The following is a 15,806-nucleotide window of genomic DNA, read 5'->3' on the forward strand; positions in this document are numbered from 1 at the left end:
TGTTGCATTAAAACTGCATGTTCATTGGATTTGATTTTTCTCATAAATTGTTGCATTAATATTTAATACATACAAGTATACAACAGTGGCTTGAAGAATATGATTAATTTATTTTAGAGAGTTTGTAATTAATGAAGATTAATTCGGGTTGAACGAATCTTGGAAGGTCGCACTCGAATGGTTGCCAGCGCCAGAACTGGTAGTCTTTTTTTGGGTCTGCCTCTTTCAAGACAGGTGAGTTGAGGCTGTATATAGGGGCAATCAGCCTCTGGATATAGCGGTTGAGTAATCTCATCTCTCACCCATTTTCCACTAAACAAGTTGCACGATTCATCATCGTCAAGTTCATCGATCACAAATGGCAACTTCTCCTTTTTTTCTAATCACTGAAAGAAAGGAACAAAAAAGAAAAAGAAAAATGTCACTTATAATTTGTGAAAAATATGAAAGAAACTGTGGCTTAATTAAACAACACAACACTTGGACTGACCAAGTCGTACTGGCACCGGTTGCTTTGCATTGACTCGGCTAAATTGACTAGATGGGCTAAATTGGCCAACTAGTTGTGCAAGTTCTTCTCCATATAGATAAGCAAAAAGAAGCAAGAAAATGAACAATGTATATAGAAATGGAGATAGCTTGATTTTTCTTACAACAGAAACATATGAAATATTAGATGGAGGGATGTGAGAAGCCTTCATTTCTCCCATCAATCCCCTTTAGTTCTAAAATGGTCCCCTTAATTTCTTTAGATTGAACAGTGGTGCTCACTGTCTGGTTGATTATATATATGTACCTTAGAAAAAATTAAAAGGGTTTGACAGCCTACATAGATGGAGAGATTGTTTTCCATGATGGAACAGTTGCATTTCTTTACAGGACAAATATATTGGGCTTATTGGATCGGGCTTAGCCCAAAAGATATATGCACTAGTAAAAAGGCTTGTAAGATGAGGCAACCCTTTGTAGTTTTGTTTCACTGATTTTCTAATCTAATGGCACCAGAAAGGGAAAGACTAATTAATTGCCTGAAGTCCTGAACCATGTAATTAAGTAAAAAGTCAAATTTAGAGATGAAGTATGTATAGTAATGTCCAATTGTCCTAGGTGAGGGAAGCATTTGCTTATTTTTTAACAATGTGGTGCATGCAATGAAGAGATAACCTTATTTAAACAAAAAAAAATGGACATACATATATTTATAGTTAGGCTATGGTGAGTTACAAAGTAGAGGTCTTGTTTTACTTCACACTCTTATCTCCGTTTTTCAATACCAAATAATCGATATGAACTGCTCAAAATGATATTCATATTAAAATGTACTTTTTTACATTTTTTGAATTTTTTTATTATTTTTTTAGAATATTTTAAAATCACTGTTTTTTATGGTCTAGAATCTGTCCAGAAACAATGATTTTCTACTTATCTAAAAAAATATATAAAATTTAGTCTTCAAGCACATTTCAATATGAATATTATGTTGAGTGGTTAGGATTGACTATTTGGTCTTTGAAAACGGAGATATAAGCGTGAAGTAAAACAAAATCCTTATTTCGCAACGCACCATAGTCCATCTCTCTCTCTCTCGCTGCATATATATATATATAGGAATATGCTAGCATGCTATGCATAGCATAGAGCCCCTCCATGCAACGCTTTGCATTTCGACTTTTCAAAATCCTAACGGTCGATCCGAACCGTTCATCTTGTTCTCCATATTAATATGTGTTTGGGGACCAAATTTTACATTTTTTGGAATTTTTTTACTATTTCTTTAGATTTATTGAAAATCGTTGTTTTAAGCAAATCTGAACCATAAAAAAACATCAAATTTTTTTACTATTTCTTTAGATTTATTGAAATTTTGTTACAAATATTTTTAGAAAAAATGACACAAATGCTCAACCCTAAACCTTACATATATAATTCTCATACAATATTTTTTCCTCAAATCTACAGCAGTTATCGAATTTTTCATTAACATTCTAAATTTTAATTAACAAAACAAGAAATTAGACGGAATAGAAAGTTAAATTTATTTTCTCTCATCAATTATCCAAACACGAAGAGATAAAAATATGTTAATCTTCCTTTCCATTACAATATTCCATTCTCTTTTATTATTAATTACCTCCCATTCCTTGCTCTACTTTCCATCCAAACAGGATGTAACCCAACCTTTTATCCAAACGCACAAAGACTCTGCTATATTAATTTTTTCAATAAGAGTTTTTGATTAATTTTTCGTTTACTTAATATTTGTAAATTTTTCATCTAATTATTGAGTAATATATGGTTCTAAATGTAATATATAAGCTCTTTTGCAATTGAAAACCAAATTTAAAGCCATAATCTAACGGAATTGTTTTTTTCCATAGAAATTAAGGAAAAGGTAGAGAGAGAAACATAGTACAGGACTTATAATATTGGTAGAAAGATCGGTATAGATTTTACTGATCCTAATAATTAAACATTTAGGATAGATACATATTCTACCTATCCTAACAATCAAAATAGTTAGGATAGATAGAAATATTACCTATCTAAACTCCATTTTAAATAAATCTGCTTTGGCGCTGAGAAATAAAAATAATAGATTAGAAACGGTGCAATTTCTACATATTCTAACTGTTTTGATTGTTAGGATAGATATAATATTTACTTATTCTAAATATTTTGATTGTTATAATCGATAAAATTTGTACCGATGTTTCTACTAATATTATAAACCCTATACTCCTTGTGTTTCTCTCTCTTCCTTTTCCTTAATTTGTATGATTTTTTTTTTCCTAATCTAACCTAACTTTGTGTGGTACCAAAAACCTACGACAATTAATCCATTTTTTTAATAAATGTATGACGTCAACATGAAATAAAATAAAATATGATCTGTACGTCTTGATTTCAGTGAATGGGTCCCTAAAGAAATGAATCAATAAAATATTAAGTAATGTTTTTTCATGCCAATAAAAAACTGCTAATTAATTAATATATGATATATTGATATCATAATGCACAAAAAGTTTAGTAGTTGCATTAGACAAGAAGAGCTAGCTGTAGAACTGCAACAATCCAAACTCTGAATTTCAGACTTCATTTAAGATTAAAAAAAAAAAAGCTTGGCATATCACAAAATGCCTTTTGTTTCTTTAATTCAAAGAGTTACCAACAAACACTAAGCTTTGCTACTATTTGTTTTTGCTTTAATTATAATTTGCTCTATATTTTTATCAGTTGGAATTAATAAGTTAAGTTTTTTCTTCTATCTATTTTTAATTATAACTTATTGCTTGTTATTCTTAAATGACTTTTCTAAACTGAAATTCACTGAAATCCATAAAATTTTAACAAGTGACGGATTGAAAAATGATAACCGGACTAATATATATATATAAATAGGATTGACAAACGTAAAATTAAATATTGAGAATCTTGCAAAAAATTTCGACATGCATGTGTGAAGTGTGAACATTGCACAAATTTAAATTTGTGCATAATTTATATATATAGATTAATTAAAAAAAAGTGAAGGTAAGATGAAAAGACATATGTTAGTGTTAGTATATATATATGAATATATATATATATATATATATAGAGAGAGAGATAGGCTAATATACAATCGATTGCACCATGCCTCCCGTGCAACCAAGTGGTTTTCCGATTTTTAAAGTCCAAATGATCGATCCAAATCGTTAGATGTGTTCTCCATATTAAAATATGCTTGGAGACCAAATTTTACATTTTTTGGAATTTTTTTACTATTTATTAAGCCACTTTGAAAATTGCTGATCCAACGGTGGCTTTCCAAACAGTAAAAATCAGAAGCTACCGTTGGATCAGCGATTTTCAAAGTGGCTTAATAAATAGTAAAAAAATTCCAAAAAATGTAAAATTTGGTCTCCAAGCACATTTTAATATGGAGAACACATCTAACGGTTCGGATCGATCATTTGGACTTTAAAAATCGGAAAACCACTTGGTTGCACGAGAGGCGTGGTGCAATCGATTGTATATTAGCCTATCTCTCTCTCTATATATATATATGGATATGATTTTTGGTTGCCTAAATGATCAAGAGAGCAATAATAATTAAATTAAAAACTCACGTATGCCTTTTGAAATAATGACCTAATTCTAGTTCTGTAGCGCTATATATGATGCCACATCTAGCTATATCGAACTGGTCAATATCAACCAACCAAATCAAAACGAGGACATATACAACATGCTTGCAAGTAATAATTATATGAACAAGTTTCCACCTATCAGCTATGAAATTTGAATCCTTCTTAAGTACATATATATGTTTAGGTTTGATTAGGGGATGCCTCAAAGAGCTAAAGTCTTAAAAACTAGTAAAAGTTGTTGATTGTTGGTTGTGCACCAACTTCTCATTAATTTCCCTCTTGTTTGAACCAAATTACTTATTTGACCTTAAGTTAATTAATTAATTATGTTGCATATTTTCAATTCAGTATTTATCTCTTCTCAAATTTTACAATATGTGCTATAGAGAGATGTGTTTTCCTAATAAATTAGGAGGCCCCCAAAATTTTGATGCTCAATTGGTTCTAAATCTAATAACATTGTCTCAAATTATTATTTTTTAAACTTTCAGACAATAATATTAATTGATTAAATTTTTTATATGTATAAATTGTCTCAACAAAAAATTAACAATTAAAATAGATAGATCAAGTTTTGGCATTTTTTTTCATTTCTTGTTGGTTATTTAAATGAAAATTTGTCTCTCTTAATTAAATTTAATCTAAGAATATAGGAATTAGTAATTCTATCAAAATAAATTGTTAAGGTCACTGTTAAGGTCATTTAAGTCATTTGGCCTTACTCAACTAGACCCACATTGGCCAATGATCAGATGCCACGATCTTCATACGTTGATATTAATTATATATAAGAAGGACATGTATCTATTCTAGAAGCAAAGGAGAAAAAAGCTTAATTCCCTCTTGACACCTCTCATTAATGGCCATTTTGAAGGTTACACAGTACTTGCCATTTATACTTGCTCTGCTACTACTATGCATTCCAACTCCAGTTTGCCAAGGTAAATTCTAATGTTGTATCTGTATATTATGTTCATTCTTAAAAAAATGTAAATAATGAAATTTTTAAGATAAAAAACTTGTAGTTCTTGATGTACTGAATAGACTGTTATTGTAGTTATATATGTTTTTCTTAATTACATTCTGTTAATTTGTTTTCTCTTTTTTAGCACAAGCTGATGCGGTTCAAATTGTGTCAAGAGCTGCTCTTTGTCTTGACAATAGATCTGTAAGTTCCAAAAGATACAAAAAAATATAGACAAAAATATATATATATAGGCTAATGTGCTTTCGGTAGCATATGGGCCGAAATACACAGTTCAAATTTGAAATTTCAAAATTCAAAAAGTCGATTTGAACCGTTCATCTTGTTCTCCATATTAATATGTGCTTGGAGACCAAATTTTATTACTATTTATTAAGCCACTTTGAAAATCACTAATCCAACGGTTTTACTGTTTTGTGCAGCCACCGTTGGATCAACAATTTTGTAAAATACTTAATAAATAGTAAACAAATTCAGAAAAATGTAAAATTTGGTCTCCAAGCACATATTAATATGGAGAACAAGATGAACGGTTCAGATCAACTTTTTGAATTTTGAAATTTTAAATTTGGACCGTATGTATTTCGGCCCATATGCTACCGAAAGCACATTAGCCTCTCTCTCTCTCTCTCTCTATATATATATATATATACTAATACTAGTAGCGTGTCCGTGCGTTGCAACGGGAACATTATAAGATTGAATAGAATATGAAGAGACTTGTTTTATTGAAATTTCACCCATAATTAAGTAAAATGTATAAATGAAAATAAAAAAACACAAATGAAAAAAAAAATGGAGAGATAAATAAATTATAAATAATAACAGTAAAAGAAACAACAATAAATAAATAAAAAGGATCAAATATAACATATGTTATAAAAAAAACTTGTAGTATCATTGCCAGTATGATCCTCTTCGATGTAGTCTAACATTTTTGAAAATGAACAAAATAATATGAAAAGTAGATTATAATTGCTCCAATTGAAAAAATATAATAAAATTAGAAATGTTAAATTAATATAATTCGTACCTTATTCCTCGCTCAAGACCTCCCAGTAAACTATATTTTTTGTATACACTTTGGGGGCATCAATTTCCTCCTATTTTAGCATGATTTTTGTTGTACGTCATGACGTACCTATTGACAATGCGACATATATTTACTGTTTTGTATATTGTGCATGGTATGAAATGGTAATAAACATTCTTTCTGTATATACGTAGGTAATGAATGGATGCCTCCAGTCAATGGGAATAAACATACCAGGTTTTGGAAACACCACAACCACCGCCGTTGCCAATGCTTCATCAAGCGATGAATTGGCTCCGGCTCCAGCTCCGTCTTCACAAACAGGCATGTGTGGTGCACCGTGCTACGGCCAGATGATGCTCCTGATGCAGTGTATGGACGGGATCATGTCGAACATCCAAGGTTACCAATCCGGCTTGATGCAAGGCGTTCAGGCCATTTTTCAAATGTCATGCGGAGGTCAGGGTAACGGCAATGGTGGCAGTGCGGGTGGAGGTGTTGGTGGCGGTGGCGTTGGCGGAGGCAGTTCAGGTGGTGGTGGCAGTTCAGGTAGCGGTGGCAGTATGGTTTCCAGTTCCGGTGGTGGTGGGGGTGGAAGTTCAGGTGGCGGTGGCAGCACGGTTTCCAGTTCCGGTGGAGGTGGGGGTGGAAGTTCCGGTGGTGGTTCGGTTTCCGGCCAGTCGGTTGCTGCTGCTACTACTACTAATGGAGGTGAGCAGTGTCTCTTTCAAAACATTTGGATCCTCTCCATTTCTGCTGAAACCAAATAGGTGCCTGACACGTGTCTTGGTATTAATCATTAGATTAGATAGGCCTCAACAAATTAGTATCTAATAAGAACCTCAAATTAAACAAATATTAAATACACTCCATTATTTTATTAGATAATAGTACAAAATTCCAAGATAAGGCCCAGAGAATATTTTTTTTTTTGAGAGAAGGCCCAGAAAATTTTAGTTTAAGAATTTCACGGCAAATTAAGCACTGTTAAAAAAAAAAAAAAAAAAAACTGTGTGAAATTAAAATTGATTTTTTTTTAAAAGTACTTAGTTGCATAGCCTTTAATTTTAAGGGAATCAGGGCTGTCCGATGTTTATATCGGATCAAAATCGGTCTGATGTCAGATTAGAGTCTTCTGATTTGTATAAAGATTCGTGTGGTCATGAATTAAGTGTGCATAATTTTGATACAGATCAGACATTAGCCCGAATTTGACGGACAGCCCACACTGCTAAATTGACATTTTTATTTCAGGCCCGTTTTTCATTATAATTTGGGCCTACTTCTATTTTTTTATTGTAATTTGGGCCTAATTGTCTCTTATTCTGTGTACTCTTAAAAAGGTTCTCACTTGGCAGCAAATGGGCAAGGCACAAATGGAATTGGGTCAACAACTCCAAACTTGAGATTTTTGCTACTACCATTTCTCTTCACTGTTATCTATCTCATATTGTGTTGATAATTAATACCAATTTTTAAAGGAAAGTACATTGTAAAATGATATATTTTGTGGGATTTTTTTTTTCTTGTAAAAGAAATATTTGATTGAGAAAAAAAAAATTATATGAGATGCATGTCAGCCTCTTATGGGCAGTCACATGTTATTAAGCCCAAAACATTAATTGGGTTTTTTTTTTTTTTAAGCAACTGAGAGAGTTGGTTGGCCCCATCATGCTTGTGTTGTCTTAAGTATATAATGTACAATTTTTGAGGAAAGATATGAACATGCTAGCTAATTGTTTGAGGTATAATAATATGATAGAAAATGTATACTAAATGATTAATATTTGGGATGAAAGAGTTATATTGTTTCCTATTTGAATGTAATGATCTAGACCATAATTGACTTTTCTCGTCTTTTTTTATTATTATAGATTACGCATAATAATATAAAATAGAAGGAGCTCGATGTATCGTACATGCAAAAAAAAAAACAATTACGTTCTTTATTTTTTTGAAATATAAAACAATAAGTTCTAATACATATGATCAAAATTTTAAAATTATGGAAGTAGTTGAGCCAGTACTTAAATACCATTAAGGCCTGGAATGAATTAATTCAATAAAAACATCCGAAAGGTCCTTTTGTTAAATTGATCTCAGGCCCATAACCTTAATTAATTGGGTTACATAACATTGACACCCCTAATCCTAATCTAATCACTCTATCTTGTATATTTACACTAATAATGTGTTAATTTCTAGTTCCTGACAGGTACTAATTGCATTGCATATTGGCATATCATAGATAAAAATGCATGGGTGAACCGATATTTAAGTTATCGACAAATTGCAATTGATGACATATACATTTATATCAAGCAAAATTTTCACTTGAAGCCAAGCACTACGATCCTATCGATACCTATCTTCAACTCATAACTACCACAAGAGTTTCTTGCAACCAAAACAAAAAGTTTCTAGAAATAAAAATTAATTTCATTTCCTAAATTTCTTTGGCATGCTTTCCGTAGTAACAAGTAATTATTAATTAAGCATAGAAGAGCTTAGTGAAGAGGAGCTCGTTCCAGGTGTCCTGGAGACCGGGCATGCACCAATGCACACAATCGGCATAGCTGACAGGGTTGGCGATTTGCTCCGGAGTTAAGGGGTTCCACTGCTTCTTGTAAATGGCGGTGTGTGCATCTTTTCGGTAGGCCGACAGCTGTGTTATGTTGAGGAAAGTCACTGGCACGTCGTCTTGGTGCTCCTGCAGTATGTCGCTGATTACACGCATGATGCTCTTCCTGCTGTCGGAACCCCAGTAGTTGGGATCCTCGATCATTGTTGTTTGGTTATAGCAGTTACCACCGGGAGCAGCACCCCAGTCCTGGCTCCTGTGTGTACGTACGTATGTCGATTAATTATCTTAACAAATTTGTCATTAATTAATTAGGGATGTACAATTATACATATCATGCTTACTTTCCATGTGTAGGGGACATACTAGTGAAGAAAACCCTAGTTTTGGTGAGATCCATGGTGCGGTTGACCCATCCGAGCATGCTGTTAATGGCTATGCTATACGCATCTTCCGTTGAAACCTTCACTATTTGCTTTTCTTCATCCTTAAATGATCCTTCCCTGCACATATACATTAAGTCATTAATTTCATCTACCAATTAATTAATTATTCTCACTTCAAAGAAAAAAAATAGTGTATATATATATATATATATAAAAGTATGTACAAGATTTTCATCTCGAGGCCGGTCATCCACCAGAGGTAGGAGTTGAAGACGATGATGTCTCTGCCTTTCCAGTGATCTCCGTGCGTGTTTATCGAATCTCTGCGCACCATCCTGTCTGATATCCTGTGCACGATCGCATCATCCGAGTTTGATTCCAGAAGAAACGGCGCCCAATAGAACTCTACCGTTGCATTATAATCCTGAAAAAAATAATCCAATTTATAATCCCGATAATAAATACTATCACTACTGTGCCAATGAAAGAAAAATTACAATAACTTAATGAGAAGAGAAGACTGTAAATAGTACCATGGCAGTGAAAACTGTCAAAGAACCGTTTTTGACGAAGGATTTAGCGTGCGACGGGATAGCGGATTGAAGAAGGCAAACCATGGAAGTGAATTGACCTCTGTTTAATGAATCTCCTACATACAACATCCTCTTCCCTCTCAATGCCTCTAGCATCATTGTTGCATTAAAACTGCATGTTCATTGGATTTGATTTTTCTCATAAATTGTTGCATTAATATTTAATACATACAACAGTGGCTTGAAGAATATGATTAATTTCTTTTAGAGAGTTTGTAATTAATGAAGATTAATTGAATATGATTAATTTCTTTGAGACAGTTTGTAATTAAAGATTAATTCGGGTTGGACGAACCTTGGAAGGTCACACTCGAATGGTTGCCAGCGCCAGAACTGGTAGTCTTTTTCGGGTCTGCCTCTTTCAAGACAGGTGAGTTGCGGCTGTATATAGGGGCAATCGGCCTCTTGATATAGTGGCCGAGTAAGCTCGTCTCTCACCCATTTTCCACTAAACAAGTTGCACGATTCACCATCATCAAGTTCATCAATCACAAATGGCAACTTCTCCCTTTTTTCTAATTACTCAATGGGAGGAACAAAAAAAGAAAAAGAAAAATGTCATTTATAATTTGTGAAAAGTATGAAAGAAACTGTGGCTTAATTAAACAACACAACACTTGGACTGACCAAGTCGTACCGGCGCCGGTTGCTTTGCATCGACTCGGCTAAACTGGCTAGATGGGCTAAATTGGCCAACTAGTTGTGCAAGTTCTTCTTCATATAAATAAGCAAAGAGAAACAAGAAAATGAACAATGTATATAGAAATGGAGATAGCTTGATTTTTCTTACAACAGAAACATATGAAATATTAGATGGAGGGATGTGAGAAGCCTTCATTTCCCCCTTTCCCTTTAATTCTAAAATGGTCCCCTTAATTTCTTTGCTTGAATAGTGGTGCTCACCGTCCGGTTGATTATATATATGTACCTTAGAAAAATTAAAAGGGTTTGACAGCCTACAAAGATGGAGAGATATTGTTTTCCATGATGGAACAGTTGTATTTCTTTACAGGAGAAATATTTCGGTAGATGTAACCTGTCTTTATATAATATAATATATTTAATTAATTATACAATAATGCTCCTTTTTTTATCTTTAATTTTGTGAGACTAAAAGGGGTTGCTTAAGACGTGAAAGAGTAGAATTTGGTGGGTTGGTCAGATTTTAAATAATTCAACTTGCTTTAATTTATTCTGCTAGTTCAAACTAGGGATGTACATTCCAATTTTTTTTATAATTTTTTTTTTTTGATAAAAATGAGCATGTTCACCTTTCTTATTTTCTTATTTAAATCACATGTACATTCCAATTCAATTCGTACAAAATTGTGGGAACATTTTATGAAGGCTAGCTTTTCGTCGGTGCATTTTATCATGTGCACAACTTGTCGGGCCGTGATCAAAATCAACGAGAATGCATGGTTACGTCATGGAAATAGTCACCGTATATACATTTAAGTTACGTTATGACTAAACGTGACATGACTAATTATATTTAATTATATATGTTTGATCATATTTATTAATTAGTTAAGTTTAATCATATTATTTGGTCACATGTAGTGGCGTTTGGTCACCTTTAATTTTTTTTTTTTCAAATATAAGTTTGTTTAATAAAGAAAAATATGAAAAATTAGTTAGAATTGTATAAAGTTGTAAAATAAAGAAACAATCAATGTAGTCGAAAAATTAATTATTAATCTGAATTTGAGTTATAGTTTGAAATAATAATAATGATATAAAAGTTATGTTTTTATTAGCACGTGTCGTGTCGTGTTATTTAAAAAAAATATAATTACAACATGTAAATAATCATAACCCGTATCTAAAAGAGTGTTAAAGTGGGTAATTAGAAAATGTTGAAAGAGCATTAATTACTTAGAAAATAGCACTTGAGGTTAAAGAGTAGTATTCATGAACTGGGTAGTTCGAAAATGTTATATAATGACCATGCATATAGCTAGCTAATTATCAATTATTGGTCTCTTGAGTATAGGTCAAGATTAACTATAGATATGGTCTTGCTGTCTTGGTTTTATTTTTTCCTTTCTTTCTTTATAAACAAGCTCACCATCATGAGCTACAATATTGTATCTTACTTTACTGGTTACAAACTTTTGTAACCTTTTCTTAATATCAATCAAATGAGAGCTAGACTCTTATTTTTCCTCAAAAAAAACTATAGATATGGTCACATGCTTTATTTCATTTTTTATTTTTATATTTAAATATATTGCCATTATGGGAGAAGATTACAAGCTATATATCAGATTTCAATAAATAGCTTCAAGTTTCTATGAGCCATGGTGCAAAAAAAAAATATAAAATTACAAGCTATCACATGGTCAACCATGCACATGCAACCTTCATATCACTGACGGAAAGTAAGAAATTTGACCAATTAAACACATGAAACTTCTGGGGTAAATATATTTTAACGAAAAATGAGCTCGATCCCAGACTATTGGAAATAAAAACATGCGAGGTATAGGATTCTTAATTATATAAGTTATAAAATAAATGGAAATATTGTTGCAGTTCTGTGCATGGTATGTGGGGGCTAAGTTGCCTCCGCTTGAAATTAATGTATTGTCAATACATTTATTGTTGGGAAAAAAAAAAAAAAACATGCGAGCCCATCCAAATTTAACTTAGAAGCTAATGATTTGGATTGTTGACAAATTTATTATCCGCTTCGTATATATGATCTATTCGTTTAAAGCAGATTTAGTTTTAAATTTTAACATTCGTTTATTATTTAAATCTGCATTCGTATCTGCTCATTAAAAAGACGTATACAAATTTGATATCAATATTATCCGCTCCATATTGGATTAGTTTAGACCCGTATAGAAGGCCCTTAAACTTTTGGTTTGTGGCACGTTGACCTCCAAACTTTTTAATTTTGACAATCACCTCCATATATATAGTTCGTAATTTTTTTTAAGTAAAGGTTGGAGGTAAAGATTTCTAACTATTAAATATTCACAAATGATTGTTTTTTTTTCCGTATTTCAAACCTGCGACCTTAATTCCATATAGAGAACATTGTTTTTGTTATTTGATAAAAAACTAATTAACTATATACATAATTAGTGACAGTGATCCCCAGGTTAAAATTTAATACTCAATTTTAAATATGAGGGTCTATCTTGATGTTCTATTGGAACTTAAATTATAACAAATTAATTATATGAGGGCCTATCTTGAAGAGAGTATAGGTGATGGATACATATGAAATTTTTGCTGGGTCCTGCATTTTGGGGTCTTATGGAAGAAGATTAGTTGGTGTTGCATCACAAGGATCAAAGACCTTTTCTTGTCTTCAAAGCTAAGGGATCAAGGGAGGGGGACGCATTAATTATGCATACAATTATAACGATCGAAAAGGTAAAATATAATAATGATGATCAATTGTGGTACCTTTTTCGGTTTTAAGGATACGATTTTGGTAACTTTACACGAAAATATAGTAGCACCCTCTATTATATATGGGCTTGTTAATTCCAATTTGAGCATTATGACTTGCAAGATGTAACAAATCGACTATTTTATTTATGATATATGGTATCTTAAACTTGTTCAATAGGGTTGTCATGATGTGATTCATAAGAGAATGTTTTTTTAGCAAAGGTTGGAAATCAGGTCATCCAACAGTTTATTTTTCACAAGATTTTCCATCCGAATTTCAAATTTATAATTTTTCATATATTTTTTTCTTTGTAATATTAGATCAAAAGTTGATTCTCAAAATATTCATATTATTAGAGTAGAACAAGGGTGTTCTTAAGCTCACCAAGTCTTTTTGTGAGTTTAACTCAAAAACCTACCGGGATTGTTAATTGCAAACAACATATCAAAATCATTAAAATCAATCTACTTCACGAGTGATGTGTTTACATGTGAGATTTATAAAATTTCAAACTAATTTAGTATAAACTGAAGTGGTAAAAAAAAAAACTTTATAAGCAAATTTAATGCGTTCATTTTTCATCATTTTTTGACCGCTTGATTGTATACTAAATTACTTTGAAAAACTATAAATTTGACATGTAAATACATAATTCGGTTAAGAAGATCAGTTTTAACGGTTTGAATTCGTTGTTTCAAACTAATTAAATAGAATTTTGAGTTAAACTCACAAAGAAGCTTAGGTCATGTTTGGTTGTGGCATAAACAATGGAATAAAAGATTTAGGTCTCGGTTAAGCCACCAAACATGATGTAATTGAGTCGGACTAAGATGGAATAAGCCGAACTTTAGATAAGCCTAAAGTACAAAAAGTTAAGCCACCTATCAGGGTGGTTTAACGTTTAGTCCCTTATATGGCCTAATTAACTTATTTTCAGTTTTCTTTTTTTCGCACGATCTTGCATTTATGTATGCTTGGAGTCTCTTGATTGATCTAAGTTGTGGTATTTTTTTTTCTCTTCTCACTTGTTTCCATTTGGCTTTGATTGATGAAAATAATTATTAATGGACCAGCTTGGTTACTCGAGAAGATTAGCTTTTCTAAAACACAAGCACTTAGTTTTCACAATTAGCAATAGACAAATTAAGAAAAAAAAATGTATTTGAATCTAGCATCGAAAAATTAAAAATGGACCACCATGTACTCTTGTTCATAGACAAATTAAAAAAAACATGATCAATAGACCAGCTTGATTACATTTAGCATAGACCAATTGAAATAAAAAAGATTAGACCTAGCATAAACTCTTGTAAGATATTGTCATTATGCAATTATGTTATTTAACACTCCTATTATTTTTTTTTTCTGTTATGTTTGAAATTATACGATTCTGTAATTTTTTTTGTAGGAATTATATGACTATTGCATTTTTGTGTTATTTCTCATTGGTAATTTCCATTATTTCTCATTCCTTGCAAAAATCATGTCACTTATAATTTTGTAACATTATATTTCAATTATAATTAAGCTGGTATTATAAATATACTTGTTTGAACTGGTACCAGCTTTTTGTATTATGTTTTGCAATAATAAAAATTAGAATTATTTCGGTTTTCTTTGTTATGTTTTTGCAGTACATGCAATCTAGTTAAGTAAGATAAGTAAACAAAAAATAAAACAAAAAAAAAGAAGTTAATGGACAAATTAAGCCAAAAAAATTGCAAAACCTACACAATTTAAATTTCCATTAAGTTTATTGCATTAGTAGGTGTGCCAATACAAAAAAAAAAAAATTAATCATATTTTAAGCCACCAAAATGTAATCAAAAAAGAAATAATTTAAAATATGACATAACTTTAGATCTCAATCAAATATAAATAACTTAAGCCTTGTAAATTTTAAACCTCAATCAAACACCACCGTAGAGCTTAAGAACATGCACCCTTGTCATATTATTGATTTGTCTTAAAAAAGCTGAGTCATCATAATGTTATCTTTGGACTCGGAGCCCGTGTCACATCTAAAAAAATAGTATATGACCGGAATTCGAGGCCTAACAGATAATATAATTGCGGGCTCAAATTGGATCTAATTAGCAAACATTATGGGCCTTGTACAACTTTTTTGTAATTGTCTAGTGCTAGTGCGCCACTAATAAACTGGTATGCTGTTGATGTTAATTTTATTATTTCATCATACATAATATTAATGATATCCAACAACTGCATTATCTGCAGTGCTATATAGAGTAAAGTTGGCGTGTGAGCGCAGCATAACTTAAAAATTTATCATATTGGTTTTAAACAACGAATCAAAACCGTTGATACCGATTTACTTCACAAGTGATGCGTGTATATGTAAAATTTTAAAATTTTAAAATTTATTTAGTACAAAGCCAATTGAAAATTTTGAATGAAGACAACTAATTCTGAAGCTCTCACAAGTGTGTGTATATATATATAGGTGAAGACACATGTAAGCATATGGCCGAGCGAAAAATACATCAAATCTTTGTGCTTGTAAATGTACTCTCTCAAGTAAAATAAATTGAAACTGATATACTCCTCTCTTGATTCCACAATCCAAGTTAAAATTTCCAACACTTTCTGGTGCTCCCACAGACTGGTAAATTAAACACTAGGGTATGATACCATGTGCTTTTTTGAAAGAATATACTATAAATAT

The 15,806-nt window shown here is 31.6% G+C and overlaps 2 protein-coding genes across 2 annotated transcripts; one reads left to right on the forward strand and one right to left on the reverse strand.

The window, feature by feature from the left end:
* Nucleotides 1–4,954: 4,954 nt before the first annotated feature.
* LOC144554442 (uncharacterized) lies at nt 4,955–6,918 on the forward strand. Its single transcript, XM_078302761.1, has 3 exons — nt 4,955–5,071; nt 5,240–5,298; nt 6,343–6,918. The coding sequence occupies exons 1-3, from the start codon at nt 4,990–4,992 to the stop codon at nt 6,916–6,918; spliced, it is 717 nt and encodes a 238-aa protein (XP_078158887.1). The 5' UTR covers nt 4,955–4,989.
* Nucleotides 6,919–8,399: 1,481 nt separating this feature from the next.
* Nucleotides 8,400–10,593, reverse strand: LOC144554861 (protein trichome birefringence-like 33). Its single transcript, XM_078303218.1, has 6 exons — nt 10,336–10,593; nt 10,004–10,223; nt 9,649–9,820; nt 9,340–9,539; nt 9,074–9,232; nt 8,400–8,985 (listed from the first exon to the last, which is right to left on the reverse strand). Exons 1-6 carry the CDS (start codon nt 10,544–10,546, stop codon nt 8,640–8,642), a joined length of 1,308 nt encoding a protein of 435 aa, XP_078159344.1. The 5' UTR covers nt 10,547–10,593; the 3' UTR covers nt 8,400–8,639.
* Nucleotides 10,594–15,806: the final 5,213 nt, after the last annotated feature.

This window comes from Carex rostrata, chromosome 5 (genome assembly GCF_964058835.1).
Source record: "Carex rostrata chromosome 5, lpCarRost1.2, whole genome shotgun sequence".
Taxonomy (NCBI): domain Eukaryota; kingdom Viridiplantae; phylum Streptophyta; class Magnoliopsida; order Poales; family Cyperaceae; genus Carex; species Carex rostrata.